The following is a 21,487-nucleotide window of genomic DNA, read 5'->3' on the forward strand; positions in this document are numbered from 1 at the left end:
AACTAAACAACACTCATTAGTAATATTACAGTGAAATGTCCAGCTGTAAATATGAAAGACAAGTAGAGCTGATACTTACCAACTGTAGGCTGAAGTTTTTTAATGAAAGAAACTAACCATGAAATGAATATACAGAGGAAACACAAAAATGAGAGAGAGAGATAGATTACTAAAATTATATTAAGGATTTGTTTTTTTGTTTTCAGATTTTTTTATTCTAGAAAAAGAAACAACATACTTACATTTTTCTCTAAATACTAGTATCATAGAGAGAATTCAAAGACAACTGCATGCAAACCCTTTAATTTTGTGTGGGCACTGGTACTATTTATCACCTGCCACTTTATTTAAACTTTTGGATAATTTACTGGAAAGACGTCCTGGTAATCACCCACAACTCTGCTCCATTCCACAAGGGCATCATGGAGGTGTCACTCTCTCAATGCAGGATTACCTAGTAATTTCTTTACTTTATGGAGAATCCATTAGGGAAGCATGAGTAGGGTGGGAAGCCCCTAGGAGAAAGACTAGGTTTAGGAAACTTGAGGGACCCATAGACATTAGGAAACTTAAACATGCTAATTGTGGTAGGATGGACATTAGTCAGAATACCAAGAGGCTTTCTGAATGCAGAGCACACCCTTGGCCAACAGATCTTAGAAGAAGTGGAGTCTGTTGTTTGGATTAGCTTTTTCTGGTTAGTTTAGTGTTCTTCTTGGACAGCGCTGGCATCAAGTCAAGTTAGGCTTCAGGAAAGGAAAAGTAAACCAGGGAGGGGCACAGAAGAGGAATCTCTGCTTAAAAGAGATAATAGCAGCCACCTATGCTGCCTGCTCTTAGGCAAGACTTTGAAAGTTTCAGTGGAGTACAGGTTAACTTTAAGGGGCAATTGTAATTTGGTTTTTGTGAAGTCTGATGTATAGGAATAAGAGTTTGCTACCAAAAGGCACCCAAATGACAATTAGGCCCCATTCACACCAGGGCGACAGCGGTTTTTTATGCCCGTTTCAGCGCGTATTACAGGCGTTTTCTGTTCATGTCAGTGTGTTTTTAAGCTTCTTTTCAGTTGTCCAATGAGAAGCAGGCTCAGCAGCGGAAACACGTATAAAAAAACATGCGGAATCACACAGAAACGCGCTGGTCTACACACAGGTCTATGGAGCAAAACGAGTTAATCAGCGCGACAAAAGAAGGTCAAGGACTATTTCAAGCGACTGGCGTATTTGTAAATGCGATTCTGCGTGTTTGCGTGAATGGCCCCTCGTAGGAATGTATGGAATTTTATTTGCATGCATTTCAGCGAGGAAAAATCCGCACAATTAAACTGCCCTGGTGTGAACGGGGCCTTATTTAGTTACATATGAAGGAAACTTGGTTCTTAAGTTTTATATATCACTTTTCCTTAGAGTGTCTATTCTGATCCATTACTTCAGTCAGTGCATGTTTCTGTATGACATAAAAGACATAAACTCACAGCATTTATTTCTGCAGCCTTCTGTCCACCTGCAGAGTTCGGATCCAACTGGATGTCACATTCAAGACTCTTATCTTGACTTAGTATAATTCCCGAGTCCCTGTGAATAATAGTGTTTGAATGTGTAAATGTTCAGTGATAGCATACAAGAAATTAATTTAGAGGGAGGTTATATCTTACCCATTCAAGTCTTTAGAAAAAGGCACAACTATAACATCCCTTCTCTGCAGCAGATCTGTTAGCATGTCTGTAGAAGAACTCTTTGGTGTATTGCTTCCTTCTGGCAAACCAATAATATGGTCCCTGACTTTACAGCCCTAGAAGATAAGTAAATTATATAAGTCAAAACTAAAGCCATGGGTAAAATGGGCAGACAGGGTTGATTTACAGTAAATGTTAACATGTCCATGATAAAGTAAAAAAACAGAATTTATAACGGGTAGACATGTGCGATTTGTTTCGTTCCCAATCGAAATTCGGACGAATTTTCGGACATTCAGATGTATCCGAATTACAGATATAACGAATGCAAACTAATCCGAATTTCCGTTTCCGAAATTCGGTAGCGGTAGTTCGTTCGAACGTTCGTTTCTTATTCGTTTCGTTCGTTGGAGCAAAGTGACATTAGAGAAGGATAAAAACATTTTCCCCCTCAAATGTCACTTTGCTGCAAATGAACGAAACGAATAAGAAACGAAAACGAAACGAACGTTCGAACGAACTACCGCTACCGAATTTCGTCCGAATCCGAATTGACTTTCACACCCGAATCCCGAAAAACGAAATAACACAAATTCGAATTTAAAACGAAACTAAACAAATTTTTTGGCAGTGCACATGTCTAATAACGGGCAGCCATATCCTATAGTACAGGATGGAATGAAGAAATTGAGTGATGCTGTCTGCACATCAATTGTGAGCAGGCGGTTAAATAAGCATGCATTGTATTACAGCCTCCAGATAATTTTAGAGAGTACGGTATGCTTTTTTGGAGTCTGTTTCCTTAGCCCTTTTAAACCCAGCTAAATTGGATGCTATGATAGTACTGTAGTTCCATAACTAAGGGGACTTATTATAAGTCAACATATGAAATTCAGCCGCTGGCTGACAAAGTACTGAAAGGAATCACTAACAGCATAAACTACTCAAAATAGTAACTTTCTGGTGACTATGGAAGCCTAATAAAACTTGGCAATAAAAGTACCGTAGTACATGAGAAGATTGTTGCCCAATCCCACTCATTTTAAACTACAGCAGACATCATCCATCACTGATCTAGGCAAAACACCTGAATTCACTGTTTTCACTAATATAAGCCATCATACATCTTACTTCTGGCTGAAATAACATAAAAAACAAGCACATTTTAAAGGACAGGTTCACCTTAAAATAAAAACTTCCCAGCCCCCTGCCCTACCCTATACAAATCTATGAGTAACTAGGTGGCATTTTTTTTGCCAAATATAGGTTGGGAAAACAGGAAGTTAACATTTTAACGTGTATCTGCCCTTTAAACATTTGAATGTGCATGTTTACAGAAGTGGTCAAACCTCCCCACATGATACGCTGCAGAGCCATGTTCTTCACAGATATATATTAGTACATTGAGTTTAACCTTTGGAAGCTGGGTGGGATCGAATCTGAGGACCTTCTGGTTACAGCAGGGGTAGAATCCAGTGCCTGGAGAATCCAAGGAACTTGCAGCATTGGGGTAAACAACAGGCTCGGGATGGTACTGGCAATGTGACAACTCATTACACAGGAACATCTAGAAATGCAGCACACACAAAAAGTTATCATTTGCACTTAGTTCATGATACAGCTGTATAGTATAGAAAAAGTACCAATGTTATCTCTGGGATATAAGTAGCCCAGTAAAGGTTTGTGGTTACCCCTCAGTGTCCTTTATGAAATTGTTATTGGTGATATACTGTTTGAACATGGTCAATGGTTTTATCAAAATATTTTAATCATGAACAATAACATTTCTCATATGTTGTTGTAGTACAGATGCTCCTTGGGTTGTGATAGATCAAGTTATGATCTTTAGGATTTAGTTTACTGTACAGTATTGTATAGTAAACTCACAGTTATTCGGCACCCACACATTGGTAGGTGCCGGATAACTGTAGTTTCTGGCTACTTGAGAGTTAAAACTAACCATCCCTGAGCCGCTCCACTTCCCTATTCACCTGCTGGCTAGCTTCTGCAGCCGGCAGGTGAATGTAAACAACCGGGAGCAATAGTCAGACTGCTATTGGCTATTTCAAATTGCAATAATCAATAGCAGGCTGGCTATTGCATCTGCCCACTGAGCAGAGGAGCGGACCTGAGAGAGAACTTTATCTCTCAGGTCCACTCCTCCTCTTAGTAGGTGGAGTTTCAATGGCCAGCCTGCTATTGGCTATTTCAATTTGAAATAGCCAATAGCAGTCTAGCTATTGATCCCCATTGTGTACTGTCTGCTGCCGACCCCAACAGTATAGTACACAAAAGCACACTCCTTGGTTTATGATGGGTTTATCAGGACATAACCCTATTGCAAACCAAGGAGTGTCTGTAGGATTAAAGTCTGATGTAATGTTTACATTTGTAATGTTTTGCGCAGTGACAACTTAAAATGTTAGATTTTTCCTCACTTTCAGTCCTGGTGAAAAACAGAAAGAGAATCTCCCCAGCGAGGACACAGACAGCAAGATAAATCTCTGTGTTTGCCATCTGCAAAAAAAATGTTTTGTACTGTTTGTACCCTATGTGTGTTTATATATGTATTTATGTACATGTTCTTATTTGGAGTCATGTACACTGTGACTCTCCCAGTTGTTGAATTTCCAGTGCATCTACTCACTTGCTTACACCTGGAACAAGTCAGCCAGTTTACAGTTCCCCAAAGACGCCAGTAAACATCCCGCCAGGATTTAAGCTCCTCAAATGAACTTGTCAGGTATTCATGAATGTCCCAGGTTTTATCCCTGTAAATTCAAGAAAAATAAGTAATCTGTGATTTATAATGTTGTCAGTCCAAATCTGATTTTAGAACAACACTCTGTACACCCGGACGTTATTCTCACTCTGTCAGCAGGAAGAATTCACACTGCAAAGTCACACTAGAGACAGTTGTCACAAGCTGGATCGGGCTATAATAAATATTTGTTCACTGTGCATCATATCTGCCTCTTTTTATACAACTAAATACCATATCATGTAATGTTATTTTGTTCTTAAAAAAATGTATGGGCTACATATTATGTGGATCCAATTTATGGCTATATAAGTAACTGATCTACATCATTCTGGGAGCTTGTTATTGTCACTCTTGGAAAAATGTATTAACCCATACTCTTGACTTGCTAGTTTAGCACAGCAAAGGGGGGCATAAAGGATAAGTGCGCTTTGTTTAAAACTGCACTTATATGTTAAAGCGACACTAAACTCCGGAGTTAAATCTCAAAAATGCATTGAAGTGCCTAAACTATTACCATAAATGTATCGTATTTGTGTATCACTCGGCTGTAGATCCTCCAATGATCCCTGAATTCATGCTGACACTGTTCTTCCTTCTGGAGGGTGGCTACTTTTGTTCCTCATAATACCTGTGTATGTTGTAAAGTAGCCACCGCTCCAAGCTGGCTCCTGTGATGGACTACAATCTCATGTTTAGTATACTAATTTGTATTGAAATTATAGCCCATCATGGGAGCAAGCTTGGAGTGGGGTACTTGAATGCATTTTTGAGATTTAACTCCTGAGTTTAGTGTCACTTTAAGCTCTACACCCTTAGAAATAAGTCCACCCTCTGACATTCAGCTGTTAAATGTCTTAGCCTAGGTGGGCAGTAGGGACTCAGAAGTAGAAGCAGATTTCCTCTGCACAGCCTGAGCCTGTCATTTAAGTGGTGCCATGGGGACACAGGGAACGATATGAGAACTAACAAAAGGTATCTGCAGGCACCACAAAGTATATGCAACCAAGCACTGTTGATACTTTTGACACTTTTTGATCACATTAGATTCTTTTTAAGCTAAAAGAGAAAAAACATTCAAAAAGCCAATTTACATGATGTCTATAAGAAAAGAAAGGGCACTATTCACAGAGTGCTTGGGTCTCCCTGAATTTACTAACCGACTGTATATCTCCTGATGAATTAAGTTGGCACACCATTGCACATATGGGGCAAGTCTTCTTGTGACCCCTTAAAGATCCGGAAGAGCTGGCACATGACCTGATCCTGAGGACTTGGCCCTAACTTTTTATGTTAGAGTTGAGTTCAAACCTAAGTTAGGATGGACTGGCCCATTATTTGCATATATAAGTATCAAATGTAGGTATTTAATCACACAAGAGCCAATAAAAGCTAAAGTCTGATAAGTCCCTAAGGGTAACTAACCACACATCATTGCTCTTTCAGTCTGCAAACAGTTAATACAGCCATTGCTCTCCATCACTTTGAATAACCATGCAAAAAATGTACTTCCAAAATTAATATTCATCTCAAGCATTCTACAAAACTCTATCTGACAATGATGTCAGAATGAACAAGTCAAGCATCAGATCTCTATGTAGCTAATCTCATACATATGTAGTTATTTCACAACCCTTTCTTATTTCTGAAGGGGGCAATACAAAAAAAGATGAAAAACCTGAAATTGAAATGTACAAACCTTACGTGAAAATAAACAATATTTCCATATTGGTCGATGTTAATTTTTCCAGGCAGACAGGCAATCTTCTGCTCGGCTTCCTTTGTCAACAGCTTCTTACATAAACAGCACCTACAAGAGAATATTTACACTGCTGATCTCCATAGCTGCTGTTTACAGGGGAGAATCTAACATTTATGGTTAACATAAGTGCTTACCGGTACAATGTTGAAGCATTTGATGAAGAATCTGGATTCTTAAACTCTGCATCAAAAAGTCTTTCTATTTTTTTGCAGAATATTTTGCTGTAAAAAAGCATGCTCTTACAAAATGCTTAAAGACAAGTAAAAACATAAAAATCTCACAGGTTCTAATGCCCAATAGGTGGAGATTTAAAGGGACAGTGCCATCTTGCCCATGCAGAGCAAAGTGGGTGTGTCTGCAAAGAGCCCTTTTGTCACCCTTATACTCACCAGAGTATATTCCTTTTTTTTACAAGGAAAAGGTAGACTATAAACTGCGAATGAACTGAACACCTTAGCATGGTGCGCACCTAGCAATGCACTACCACATTCATAAATGTCTCCCCATGTAATTTCACTGAGCGCATAGTTAGAACGTATAATCAAAGTCTTTTTTTATGCTAATTTTACATTTCTACATATTGCTGCATCATGACTCTAAAATTTAATATTAAAGGAGAACTATGGGGGTCAGTGTTTTTCCCCATAGTTCTCCTTAGGGTAACGGGAGGACACAAACTAGCGTCCTCCCGTTACCCTAAGCTCAGTATACCGCGAGCTACAGCTCGCGGTATACTGAGACGCCGGAGCTGATCACGACTTAGATGACGGGATCCGCCCAGCTGCGTGAGTGACAGCTTGCACTGCCTATCTAGAGGCAGAGCCAGCTGTATCCACCCCCTCCCCCGTCCGTTCTGCCAGTCAGCGCTGGCAGATCGGAGCGGGGAGAGGGGAATCCAGCACCTCCCCCTGTCACGGCAGAGAGCCGTGACAGGATCGAGAGGCGAGCGAACCCGGTATGTGTTCGCTCACCTCCCGATCTACTGAGCCGACCTGTGACAGTCTCATTGTCACAGGTCGGCTAGAACTATGAGGTGAGTGAAAAGCACTCACCTCATAGTTCTCCTTTAACAATAACAAATAAAAGTTTGTAGATTTTCCCTGTGGTGACTGTATATTATCCCTGTATACTGTATATTATCCAGTCTGTATATGAGGTAGTCAGTCACTCTCCCTGAATAATGTTTGCTGAGCTTTAAAGAAAGTGCATTGCTTTAATCAAACAGACCTATTGGATAGACTAACACTATCAGAGAGAACAGAAGACTTCGCAACTATCTAACATCTCTAAGCAGAAAGAACAGTCAGGACACAAAACAAGCAAAGATAGCTGCCCCATGTACATATATAATTATAAACTATACACAGACAGAAGGTTTTTAAAACCTTATTTTCAGTACAGACTGAAAAGAAAAGAAAGGAACGAGGATAAGAATCACTACAAAAGCCAGACAAACAGTATGTTATAATTGCAAGGATTGCTTGTACCATCATGTTCCAAAAGAGCTTTATGCAAATTAAAACACATTTTTGTTGTGTGTTTGCCTATTTATACCTCTTGAATTTGTCTTTTCTGTCTTTTATATCATCTGCCTCATTATGAGAAAAGAGATCAGTGATCCTGGTTAATAAGTTGGCATTAATGCAGTTCATATTGCATGGGGTGGCTACAATGGCACTCATGTTCTTGTGGCAATAATGTATGCATTCCTCAACCTATAAAAAGAAAGAATAAAGGGTAAAATAAATAAGAGTCAGGTTTAACTGCCATGTATAAGAATTGAAATAAAGCAAAGTTTGAATAATGAGAAGTTAAACACAGGAGGTAAATATGTCCAGGATAAATTAAAACTGTAAAGTCATTTCCAAACAGCTTTCTGTGCAATACAGACAGGATTCCCAGGCAAGGTCACCAAGTGAAAATAAAAAAGCCTGAAAAGCCAAGCTAAATACAGCCACCACATCTAAAGACTGGTAAACTGCAATATATTACATAATATATGTTACATACTATACAGTATATTACATTACATATTTGTTCTTGGATGTAGATATTTGTTCTTGAATGTAGATATACGTTAAATAGATTTTCTAAAGAGATTTGTTTGGGTAAAGGCATAATTCTGTTTGGAAAAACATGAATTAAGTGTAATATACTCACCAATGAATCCATCTTTAAAAATTCAGATGAGATTAGTATTGAAATAACATTCCCAGGTTCTGCAAAAAAAAAAAATCTACTTGTAGATAAATAGAAAATGTATCCAAGATTATGGTGACCAGGTACAGAGTACTCGCACACCCCTAAGGCCGGCCCTGAATACAAATACAAATATATACAGCTACATTTTTAAGAGTTTGCTATAAGTAGTAGGCTAGAGTGTTATTTATTGTATTAAGACTTTCACAGGACTCAGTAGTGGAGGGCAAGGGCCCTGTCTCATGTTTTCTATGGGTCTTGTCATTTGAAAGGATGCCCCTGATTCAGTTCTCACAGCTATGGATGAAGTTTTACAGAATAGTAGTAGGAGGACTTCAGACAATGCTCCTTTGGAAATGTATGCAAATATGTAGCTCTGAAAGGCAAACCAATTTTTCCACTGTTTTGCAATCTAGTTCACCAAAGACCATAAAATGTTTCAAAGATCCAGGAAGTGGAACATGCACCATGTAACCATGCACCATGTAAAATTACATTTACCAAAAATGCCTTCCGAATTTGAGGTTTATTCAGAAATGTGGCTGAAAACCGTGAAGAATCTTTACACTCACCAAGCTGTGGTGACTCTTTCTGGTCACTGTGCTCTGCATTACGCTTGACATATTTAATCAGCCAATCAAAGATGTGCACATCACAATGGACAGAAATGTCCACTTCCTCCCAACGCTGGGAGTCTGTGGTTAAATACTCAGCAAAATACTTCATCTCCGATATCAGCAGATCTCTTGGGCATATGAAATCTTCCTTCAGGTTCTTGGCTTCATCACATACATGAATGACCATATTGGGCCTTTAAAACAAATAACAATTTAAGAAATGTTATAACGGTCATATAGAGCTGTAGTCGTATAGCTTAAATTCGATATAAACAATCACTGGATGACATTTAGTGTGTTAAAGCACTGTGTATCATAGTTACATAGTTGGTCAGGTTGAAAAAGACACAAATCCATGAAGATCAACCTTTAGGCAACATTCACACTCTAATTTGCCCGCACGTACAGCTCCGTGCTGCGTGCCGGGCCGTATCGAGCAGCTCCCAAGAAGGACAGGTGCTGCGTGTGATTAGTACACAGCCCCCGTACTTCTCTATGGGACTACGGGGCCGTACGCACACCTACGCTCACCTCAAGTGCAGGTCCGTAGGGGTGCATATTTACTCGCTCGGATGCAGACACGATCCATCCTGTCAGCGTACGAGTACGCTCACCCACACCCGTATGGGCGTGCAGGGCAGGTGAGCGTAGGGGGGTGTACGACCACGTAGTCCCATAAAGAGGACAGGGGGTGTGTACTAATCACACGCAGCACCTGTCCTTCCCAGGAGCTGCTTGGTACGGCCTGCACGCAGCAACGGAGCTGTACGTGCAGGCCGAGGACAGTGTGAATGAGGGCTTAAAGAGAAGGAAAAAAAAACTAAAACAGAATGCTATGCCCACAGTTGATCCAGAGGAAGGCAACAAAACCTTATAAAGCATAGTTGCTCCAACAGGCAAAAAAAATCCTTCCTGATCCCAAAAGGCAATCGGATATTCCCCTGGATCAACAATCTCTGATGCTTAATATAACTATAATAACTCAATATCCAGTAATACTCTGTGCATTTAGGAATACATACAGATTTTTTTAACCAGTTAACTGAACAAGTCAGAACTAGCTCCTGGGGGAGTCTATTCCCTTTTTCACAGCTCCTACTGTGAACAATCCTTTCCATATGCAAATGTTAAACCTCTTTTCCTCTAGACTTAAAGACTGCCCCCCTGTCCTTTGCAGTGATCTTAAAGTGAATCATTTGGCACCAAGTTGTATTTATACATGGTGATCATGTCCCCCCTTAATCGCCTCTTCTCCAGAGAGAACAAATTCAGGTCAGCTAATCGTTCCTCATAGCTGAGCTCCTCCATGCCTCTTATGAGTTTAGTTGCCCTTAGCTGCACTTTCTCCAGTTCCACAACATCCTTTTTGTGAACTGGTGCCCAAAACTGAACTGCATATTCCAGATGAGGTCTTAGTTATGCTTTGTACAGGGGCAGGATTATGTCTCTATCTCTGGAGTCTATACCCCTCTTAATACAAGAAAGTATTTTGCTTGCTTTAGAGACTGCGGCTTGAAATTGCATGCTGTTATTGAGTCTATGATCTACCAGAACACCCAGATCTTTCTCCATCATTGACTCCCTCTAGAGCCTTGGTTCTCAACTGGTGGGTCGTGACCCAAAAGTGGGTCACGACCCCGTGTTCAGTGGGTCGCAGCATGCCTTCCACTTTTCTAGGTAAGAGGCTCCTCAGCCTCCTTCTAGCGCAGCACTGTCAGTTGTCATGCTAAGCAGCCATTGAAAATATGCTGCCCGGTGCCGACTGTCAGCTTGAGGTGGGAGAGGATGGGGCTATGGCTGCGAGGGAGCCCCATCCATATGTGCATTGCTTACAGCTCCCTCACGTGTTCTATAGAGGTGCCTGGACTGGAGTGATGTCACATTCTGGCTCCCGCAACCTCTACAGGGCGCGCAAGGGAGCTATACAAGCAATGCACATATGGATGGAGCTCCATCACAGCGCAGCAAGCCACACTGGACCCCAGGCTGAGGACCCACTCCTGTTCTTATAAGGTAGGGAGACTGGGTGGAGCTAAAAAAAAAAAATTTACATTTTTGTGGAGTTTGCATGTGTGTCTGAGGTTGTGTATGTATGCCAGTGTTTTTGAGAGCCTGATTACACTAGTACAGTACGTTAATCGCATAGTACCTTGCGATTAACACACTGTACCACGCAATTCCACTTGCCGTGCATTCTGGTGTGGGAGGTGTGTTGTGTTGCCATTCATTTGAATGATACCCCCAATGCAACTCCCACCCACAGTTCATATGCCGGCACCAAAACGCGCGGTACCCTAATCCTGTGTGTTTCATTGCAGTGCATCTTGGGTCGCAACCTAATGACAAAGGACAAATGTGGGTCCTGAGGTTACACAGGTTGAGAACCACTGCTCTAGAGTGTATGAAGCATGCATGTTTTTAGTCCCCAAGTGCATAACTTTACATTAATCAACATTAAACTTAATTTGCCAAATAGACGCCCAATCATTTAAGTCTGCTTGTAGGTTGGATACATTATTTCACTACATAGCGTGTTGTCATCTGCAAACACAGAAATAGTACTTTTAAGCCCTAATGCAATATAATGTATAAATGGATTAATCAATAAGAGACCCAACATTGAACCATGGGTGACACCACTAACAACCTCATATGATTCAGCGTATGAATCATTGATCACCACTCTCTAAATACGGTCTTTCAATGTTTTATCTAATTACAGACTGAATACTCTATACCTACTGACCTTAACTTATACATTATCTGCCTGCAGGGGAACTGTGTCAAACTCTTTTGCAAAGTCCACGTAAACGATATCTACAGCCATTCCTTTGTCTAATTCATTGCTTACTTCCTCATAAAAAGAAAGCAGATTTGTTTGACAACTTCTGTCTATATCATAAAATACTGTTTCAATACATTTATATAAATTTTTCTTTTGCAAACACAGAAGGAGAATTTTCCAGGTACGAAAAGATTTTAACTTCTACAATGTATAAAACACTGAAGCAGATGCATCAACAGGGTACATAGGACCAAAGTATCAGAAAAATACAGTAACTTTGGTTACACTGTAGCCCCACCCTTTACAGCACATAGTAAATCAGTTTATACAATAGACCTTTTTTAAAGAAATGTAGGGGTAACTTGAATTCAAATTCTGTTGGGAAAGTTGCACATTTAAATGGGGAAGAACACATATATAGTAGGGCTGGCAATGATTAAAATTTTCCTGTTCGATTAATCGAAATTTTTTAAAATCGATTAATCGATTAATTTCGATTAATTATAACGCACATACAGATCCAACTACATTGGCCTATACACATACAGCACAGCAATGAAGTAATAAAATGAACTAGTATCACACTAATCCAGCACGTTATTAATCTCAGGTGCCCCACTCAATATGGCCACCGCTTGAGTGGGGCATCTCAGAATAATAACGTGCTGGATTAGTGTGATACTAGTTCATTTTATTACTTCATTGCTGTGCTGTATGTGTATAGGTCAATGCCAGGGATCCCAACGTGAATTAAGCAATTTCAGGGAGGTGTCCCTCTCATTTCAGGGAGGTGCCGTCTCCCCCCCCCATATGCGTAGGGGGGGCTCGGAGAGAGCACCCCCCTGAAATGATGGCAGATAGCACAGGAAGCAATAGCTTCTTTGCTATCTGCAGACTTTTTCTTTTTTTTTGCAGTTGTCAGAATAAAAAAAAAAAGGCATAAGAATGCATAGCTAGATTCCTATTGGCTATTTCACTTTGCAATAGCCTATAGCAAACTAGCTATTGCACCCGCCCCCTGCTGCTTTCAATCACCAGAAGAGGACCTGATAGAAAAATTCAGGTCCCCCTCTGCTGATTGACAGCAGCAGTGGGCGGGTGCATTAGCTAGTTTGCTATTGGCTATTGCAAAGTGCAATAGCCAATAGGAATCTAGCTATGCAATTGTATGCCTTTTTTTTTCTTTTCTGACTGACGGTCAGGCCGCGGCTCCCGATGTCAGAAAAGAAAAAAACAAAACGATCGCAGGGAAAGGTTTAAACTGCTCGATTGAGCAGATTAAACCTTTCCTGTAAAAAGTGTGTATCTCCCGGGCGGCCGGGAGAGTTAGGATGTGTACTCACCGGTCCATCAGGTAACGAATGGAAGGGGGAGGAGTCCAGTGACGTCACGGACATCGACATCACCGGACTCCTCCCCCTTCCCTTCGTTAGCCGACAGAGCCACTTGTGGAAGGGGGAGGAGTCAGGTGACGTCGCGGACATCGACGGAAGACCCGGAAGCCGGCGGAGAGGTGAGTACGGATCAAAAGAACTTTGATCGATCAAAATAATTTTGAATTAATCAAAAAAATGAACGATTAATCGAGGGATTAATCGTTAATTTCCGCAGCCCTAATATATAGTAATCTATGGACCAAAAGCCAAGCATTCAGCCATCAGCCTCAGGTGGGAAGTAGTAGGGGGGATAGAGGGACAAACAGGGAAGAGTAAATCAGGAAAAGTGGCACTGAGGGGAAAAAAAAATGGGAGGATGGAAAGTGTGGCAGGAGGATAACGGTATGGGACATTGCCAACCAGGATTTTCTTCCTTGAAGGAGGTAAGGTGTGGGAGGAGGATAATGGTGTAGGATGCTGCCCTCCAGGATTTGCTGCCTTGGAGGAGGGAAGGTGTGGGAGGAGGTCCATGGTGTGCGATGTTTCTCACCTGGATAGGCGTCTTTGGAGGAGCGTTTGCCTCGAGCGGCAGATTCCGGCAGGGCGGCAGATGTACCGGCCCGTGGCCTGCGAGCCGGTACTTTGTGGCCGGCAGCCAGCTCACAAGTCAGGTACGTGGTCGAGGACTGCGTATCTGACTTGCGGGAGCAGCTACAAGGTCTGCATCTCTGTCGGATGCAGACCATGTAGCTGAGTCTGCGCCGGCACTCGGATCCTCTCGGCCAGCGCTCTTTCAGTGAACGCTGGCCGAAAGGATTGTGCAGGATCAGGATTATGGTATGAGATATTGCCCACCAGGATTGGCGTCTATGGAGGAGGGAAGGTGTGGGAGGAGGATAATGGTATGAGATATTGCCCACCAGGATTGGCCTCTTTGGAGGAGGGAAGGTGAGGGAGAAGGATAACGATGTGGCATGTTGCCCACCTGGATTTGCGTCTTTGGATGTGTGGCCCGAATGTCAGACTTCTAATTATAAACGATAGAACTTACAGGGTATAAAGGGTGTATAATGTCAGAAAATCTCTATGAAAGGTAAAAGGAAGGTAAGACTCGATCCAAGATTCAATATTTTCCAAAATGTCTCCAAGTTATCGCTTTGTAGTTCAGCGAGTTTCTCGAAGAACGTCATTAGAAAACTCAGTGCTTGACTTATGCAAAGGGTAGCATGCCGTAGCAATCACTGTTTGACTTCTGTGAAAATATGGGTGACCAGCTTAAATTAATTTGTGGTACAGACCCCAGGTTTTTGGGCTTCAAAGGGATCCTTAGGAAAGGATGCACCTGTAACTATGTAGAGCAGTTGACAGACCCTAATCTAAAACCTTTGGACAGTCCCACCAGATATGAGCCTTCAGTCTCATTCTGAGAGATTCTTACTTCCCCTTGTTTTCATGACAGAAAGTGCCTGAACAAGGTCCTCCATGACAATATCACCAGGAATACCTTTAATGAAAGCGGAGAAAAGTTAAAGTTTATATGAGATTTATATGAACGGGTTTAGATCTACTTTAATTGGCAGTTTCACACAAGAGGCGATAATAATCTTTTAAACAAATTCACAGTATAATTGCTTTAGTGCAATCCTCCCTCTCCTTGTATACAGCCAATACAGGACAGGAAGAACATTTTCATACCCCTGGTTTCCATCTGTATTTTCTCTATCCACAGATGGGGAAGATGTTTCATTCTCTGCAGAACATTTTCTTCCTGATGCAGCACCAGATCTTCCTTGAAAACAAAAACAAAACAAAACATTTTTTGAAGTTCTAGCAAGCAGCCCTTAAAGCAGTGAAGGATGTACGCAATTAAAGTTAGGGCAAAGTGATAATTTCTTTTAGATGAAAATAACAATGCAACAATAATGCAATCCAAGCATACTTGAAAAAATCACTGCCTTCTGTCTGCCCATTACTCTCACCAACTTCCTGGATTCCCAGTGTGTTTTGCACCTCTTTCCCTCCTGCTTGATGTGATGCCATCTCATTTTCCGAAGACTACATAGCCCATCATGCTTTGCTGTCAGCAAGCAATAATAATGTTACATTGTTCAGATGTTGAATTGTAGTTCAGAAGACAGGCTCTGTGATTTGTGACACAAGGAAGTGCATATTCACAGAGCTGAGTGAAATTGTGTCACTGCATTGAGGATGTATATCCTATGGGGATCTTGAGAAGGTAAGTTTACCAACTTCTAGATTTATATGGTTATTATGAATGGGAAAGAAATGATAGAAGACTAAATATAGAAATACACATTTATTTTTATTTTTTGACCATAGATACCCTTTAAGCTCATTTGTGGACAAGGACTGATGTGAATGGTCCTATGTGCTCTGCACAGCACTGCATAAAAATGGGTAAAATAAATATGTCAGTAAGTAAAGCACAGAAGAAAATGGTTCTTTATCTATTTAATCTATTAAAATTGTGCTTTGCTCATGTAGGTTGAAACAACAGGTTACTCTAAATACCAGGGGCTTATACTTACCTTTTTTCATTTCCCCACAGCTCCATTCGCCTGTATGAGCGAGGCGCAGAAGCCCCATGTCAGCTCCAAAACGTGACTTGGTGTCCACTCAAGGCTGCTAGCCCCCTGCTGGGTGCATGAGGGGACAATTGCCAAGCAACAGCATGAACATGTGGCTGAACGGAACAGTGGCCGATCATAAGGGAGCTCAGCCCTTGGGGCATTGGCAAAGGACAGGTTCACATTAAACAGTACTAAGCTAGAAAATAAATGAGATCTTGCCACTGCATGAAAAACAATGGCATACAACAAAAATGTTTTAGAGTGTGTCTCACCAGTTACAGAGATGGTGCCTTGACCTGCAGTTTCATCTTCTTGTTCCTCTGTTGAATCAAGCAGGGATGATTTAATGTAGGTAGCCAGGCTTTCCAAAGGAATTCCTCCTGTCGCTAGCAGTGGATTATACTGATTGTCAACAGGCGATGTCCCACTGCTCTTTATTTCTTCAAATCTTTTGGCACACTATGAATTTAAATACAGTCATTAGCTGATGTGCTTTAGCAGTGCTAGAATATCAGGCAGACAGCTGCAGAGCTACTGAACACCAGTGTAGATATACTACACAGTCCACTACACAGGGACTGTTCCTGAGAGTAAATTAGGTCTAATATCACTCAAGACCTACACAGTGATCAATGATGACCGTTTCCAAGCTAGTCAGCTAAAAATAGTAAAAGGGTTTCCTGCTTTCACCTACAAAGTCTAGGTGTAGGTCCTCTTTGATCCTGGCAATCAGCTTCTGTTGCGATCAGCAGGGGATCCCTTGCTGGTCGGAGCAGTTCAGAACGGATGTCACCATTGTGACATCCGTGTCCGTCCAGTTTTTTTCTCCATAATTTTTTCTCCAAAAACTGAACCTACTGGACCCATGATGGTCTATGGGGAGTTGGATGTAAATGCACATGTTTACATCAAAAAATCCCCCAATCCATTACTATCAGGTCCGGCAAAATGGAACTCTGTTCCATTCGGTTTTCTGGTTGGAGTCAGGGGTAATTGGATGCACATCCATTTAGATCTGGCTGCCCATAGACTAAAGCTGGTCATACACCTATAGATTTTCGATCGGGAATTTTCGTTTCTGCCAAGAACCCCCTTTCAATTCTAGCTCAAATACCCCATCAAGCACAGACCAATGTCAATTTCAATAATCGTTTGTTAGCAATACTAACTCACCGAATTTTGTCGATTGACAGAAAAGATCTTCGTTCGTGCATGTGCTGCGATTTTCTTGTATGGAAATGCCAGTAATCCATCGATTTTCGTTCAATGTGAAAAAAGTTTTCCAGCCTGACCGATCAAGGAAATTCGATCGGGTTTACAGTAAAAGAAATCGTTGGTGTCCCATCAACTGTTCAATTATCGTTCGAAAGACCATTCGTGGAAGATTTCCAAATGATACTCGAAGAGTGTATGGGCACCTTTACACTGGGCATCTGATCAGATCCACCTGAATAACTAAAAGCTGGACCTGATTTGAATGCCCATGTGAAAGGACTCTTAAGGTGCCCATACACTTTATAACCCAAAAAACGTACGATCTGCCCATCTTGGACAGGCATATCGTACTTGCGATCATCGATGACTTCCGATGACTGAAATGTTGAACGGGCAGTGTGCATGTGCGCACACCGGCCCGTTCGGCAGTTATCTCTCGATCATGCTAAAAACCAGCCGAAAATCGTACGATTCTCGGCTGGTTTTCCAACATGCTCGAAATACAAAAGTCGTGCGACCGTACAGTAGAAACGGTCGCATGCCTTCCATACACTGCACGACTATCGTACGATCGCGGGATTTCCCGCGATTCTCGTGCGAGAATCGTGCAGTGTATGGGCACTTTTAGGATTCAAAACAGCTCTAAATGTTTTCATTGTAATGAAGATCTGGCCTAACAAAACACAACAGGTTTAAGAATCCTAAAAAAAAGTGATTCCCCAAATCTTTGAACAGCCCTCCCACTCTGCAAATATTCCCCAATAGAGACATTTTACACTTACTTGTTGGACGTGAAATCCACTTTACTTTCAGATAATAAGTCCTATAAATTCACCACGATTAATGACATCACTGTGGTCCAAGGCACAAGTGGCTCATATCAGAGTGCTGTCAATAATTTAGGCAATTGAAAGACTAAATAGCTTCCCCAATAAAATATCTGACTTCACTAGACATATACACTTAAAGAACAACTCCGGGAATCTTTTTTTCTTAACCCTTGATGTGAGGCTACCCCCGCACTGCAAGTGTTAACTGCTTCTTTTCATCAAGGGACTAAAATAAAAAAAGTTATATTCATCGAATCCTCTGAGCCAGCTTGTTGTTAGACCGGTCCTTCCAGCATCTCTCCCCCATGGCTGCAGTGGTGTAGTGTCCCTGAGTCATCATATTCTATACACATTGTATAGGACAGGAGGAGGCTACAGCAGAGGAGGAGGAGGAGGAGAAAGGCTGGAGGGAGCGCTGTGACAGCCAGCCGGCTTCGAGGTTCAGGGGAGTATAACTTTTTTATTTCAGTCCATAGATGAAAATGAGCACTTAACCCTTGCAGTGCGGGGGTAGCCCCACTGCAAGAGTTAATAACATATTTTCCCAGAGTTGATCTTCGAGAAAATCTGGAATGTAATTGGTTGTTGCAGGAAATACTTTTATTTCCCTTCCCCTGACATTACACAGCTCTACATGGCACTGGCTCTGTATAAATGTGCATGCAGCCTTTTATTAGTCCTATGACTCACTTGACAGGGGGAAATCAGCCACCTGCAGGACCAGAAACATCACACTCAAATGACTCATTGCTAACATAATCAGTAGAAGAAGAGAAGTCCTAAAATCCTAGAATAATGTGCAGCTTTTTATCTTCTTCTAGTTCAGTGACACCAAGCAGAAGAAATTGATTCTTTTCTACCTCCATTACTATGTCAAATTAGTGCTCAGATTACCTGCTGGTGCTCTCCTTAGAACCTTTTTTGAATGTACCGTCACTGAAGTTTTGAAGCATATCATAATTTATGCCAAAAACAATAAGGACGATCGGCATGAGGTTGATCTTTGGCACAGGGGTTTCTCTGATATCAAAAAAGTATTTTCCACCCATTTTAAAATAATGAATCCAGTTCAAACAAATGTACATTGTCCAGCCAAGTATTTCTTCAATTTTTTGCCCCTAGCGCTTACAGTCATCATGTCTCTGAACAGCTGACTCCAACTCTCTCAGCTCGGCTTCCCTGAACCTCCATTCTGTACAAGATAACAAGGGACAGCAAAGACTCCAGTAACTGTCCATCTATTAGCTTCTCTACTTTTTCTACTAGAAGAAGGGAGCAAGGAGGAGAGGGGAGGAAGTGGCTTGCTCTGCTGTGCCTGTGTGTTTGTGGAGACCCACACACAGCTTAATAGCACACACAAGGGGGGCTCCATAGAACCCTGCAAGGGAAAGGAGTTACCCTAAAAGAGGATATCATGACCAGTGGTCAGGGGACCAGATGATCCTGCAGGAAACTAAAACTTTTAACCATCAAGGAGCAGAATCCATTGTAAGTGACTTAATCAGCATTTGAAATAGCTTAAAAACATTTTGACTTTAATATCACTGGAAAGGTGAGCAGGCAAACAAGGGTTAATGTTTAAAGCAGAATTTGTTACAGCTGAAATCATTTTGTATTAACCCTTGCAGTGGCGCTACCGTTGCACTTAAAGCTTTAAGGGTCCCCATCCTCCAAGCTAGCCAGCTGTCACAGAGCTCCCTGAAGCCTCTCTCCTCCTGCAGCAATAGTATGTCCCTCACATCCTTTACACTGTGTATAGAACCTGATGACTCACAGACATTAGACTGCTGCAGCAGAGGGGGAAAGAAGCCCCATGGACCGGTCTAAGAGCAAGCCGGCTCAAAGGATCAACTGAGTATAACTTTGTTATTTTGCTCCCTAGACCAAAACAAACACTTAAGTCTTGCAGTGCAGGGGTGGCCCCACTGCAAGGGTTATTAAAAAAATTCCCTGGAGTTCTTCTTTAAAGAGGTATATTTAATTCTTCTGTATATTTAAAAAATTGCTCACAGGCATTTACATTTATTTATTTTTTAGCAGCAGAGACTTTGTAATGCTCCTACCTGCCTATCAGCATTTGTCTGTGCAGGACTTGCATCATCCAGGCCCGACCAATCAAGAGGCCAAATACACCAAACCAGGAAGAAGACTGGGTCAAGATGGCAGCGCTGGTGACGGAGGGGAGAGCTGGTAGCGCAGAGCAGGAGGGGATTGTTTGCAAGGTAACTCGGCCATGATATGCTGCACATATTAGCACATTATGGCAAACACCTCATAACTTCCCCTTTAAATACACATACATAAACAAACACACACAAACATTAACACACAATCCACTTACCTCTTTAGATGTGTATCCTGGAACAAGTCTTGCCACACTGTCCCAATTAATAGGCTGAGGGACCCCCACCAGGGAATACAAAATCATATCCAAAACCATCTGGTTATTGTCATATGGGAAATTATTGTTTTCTGAATATCCCCGACTCATCTTCTCTTTTGACAGCTTACAAAGAAAACGCAATAAAAAATATAAAACACTAGCTGAAGCTGTGTAAACTGTTCTAAGATATTTACATGTATCTGCAATTACTGTAAATACTAAGAAAAGAAGTATTAGCACAATGTATAGACACTTTCCTGAAATATGTCTTCTATTTTATATTGTGGTTTGTTCAATATGCTGCTGATCTAACAACAACGAAGGAAATCGATTAGTATGAGTCTAGCAGAAAAATGTCTGAATTCAGGCTTTATAGCAGACACTAAACCTCCCGGGAAGGTTACCTGTGCAGAGAAGAAGGAGTGGTGTCGCAGGCAGCTGAACAGCACAATGTCCCTGCAGTAAGCCAGTGGAAGGATGGGAAGGATGCTGTTGCAGGCAGGAGCGGATGCTGGCAGGGTGGTGCTCGTGGCTGCTTCATCCAATCAAAGAGCACCGCCTTTACCAGTCTGGGAAGTGAAAAAAGGCAGAAACAGTTCAATTCCAATTAGAGCTCATATATAATGTAGTGACAGCATGGTAGCGCTGGTGCTCCAGTATAGCAGCACATGCTGCCAGGCTCGTGTAACCCCTTTGTTACCAATAAAGCTGCAATGCAGAAAATCATCTCTACCTGAATAAAGAAGCTGCTGGATCAATTAAAATGCTAATTTTTGCCATACTAATGCATACTTGAACTTGAACTAAATTTATTACTCTGACATATAATAAAGAAAAAGCAGTCAATGTGCATGGCATTAACAGGTCCTAGGGGCCCTAGGATCTGAATACTCGCCTGTCACTGTCCTTCCCTACTGATGATAAGTATGTGCAAACATTCATTTTTATATTATTAATGCATGCACTATCCATGACATTAACAGATCCTGGTGGCTCTGGGATCTGAATACTCGCCTGTCACTGTTCTCCTCTCCCGATGATACGTACATGGAAACATTATTTTTTTAAATATTTTTAATGCATGTACTATCCATGACATTAACAGATCCTAATAGCTCTGGAATCTGAATACTTGCCTGTCATTGTTCTCCTCTCCAGATGATAAGTACATGGAAACATTCATTTTTTGTATTATTAATGCATGTACTATCCATGACATTAACAGATCCTAATAGCTCTGGGATCTGAATATTCGCCTGTCACTGTTCTCCTCTCCTGATAAGTATATACAAA

General features: G+C 41.4%; 1 protein-coding gene across 1 annotated transcript in view; it reads right to left on the reverse strand.

Annotated features, from left to right (window-relative positions):
- KIAA1841 (KIAA1841 ortholog) overlaps window positions 1-21,487 on the reverse strand; it is a 49,633-nt gene that overhangs the window by 9,278 nt on the left and 18,868 nt on the right. The window contains exons 2-15 of the mRNA XM_018555698.1: window positions 20,599-20,763; window positions 20,153-20,317; window positions 16,039-16,225; window positions 14,871-14,964; window positions 8,970-9,208; window positions 8,359-8,417; window positions 7,753-7,913; window positions 6,333-6,419; window positions 6,136-6,246; window positions 4,323-4,446; window positions 3,090-3,242; window positions 1,655-1,791; window positions 1,475-1,574; window positions 84-112 (exon numbers count right to left, since the gene is read on the reverse strand). Of these exons, the coding sequence (XP_018411200.1) occupies window positions 84-112; window positions 1,475-1,574; window positions 1,655-1,791; window positions 3,090-3,242; window positions 4,323-4,446; window positions 6,136-6,246; window positions 6,333-6,419; window positions 7,753-7,913; window positions 8,359-8,417; window positions 8,970-9,208; window positions 14,871-14,964; window positions 16,039-16,225; window positions 20,153-20,302 (1,631 nt within the window). The 5' untranslated portion in view covers window positions 20,303-20,317; window positions 20,599-20,763. The remainder of the gene's footprint in view (window positions 1-83; window positions 113-1,474; window positions 1,575-1,654; window positions 1,792-3,089; window positions 3,243-4,322; window positions 4,447-6,135; window positions 6,247-6,332; window positions 6,420-7,752; window positions 7,914-8,358; window positions 8,418-8,969; window positions 9,209-14,870; window positions 14,965-16,038; window positions 16,226-20,152; window positions 20,318-20,598; window positions 20,764-21,487) is intronic.

This window comes from Nanorana parkeri, unplaced genomic scaffold (genome assembly GCF_000935625.1).
Source record: "Nanorana parkeri isolate BGI_ZX_2015 unplaced genomic scaffold, ASM93562v1 scaffold11, whole genome shotgun sequence".
NCBI classification, from domain to species: domain Eukaryota; kingdom Metazoa; phylum Chordata; class Amphibia; order Anura; family Dicroglossidae; genus Nanorana; species Nanorana parkeri.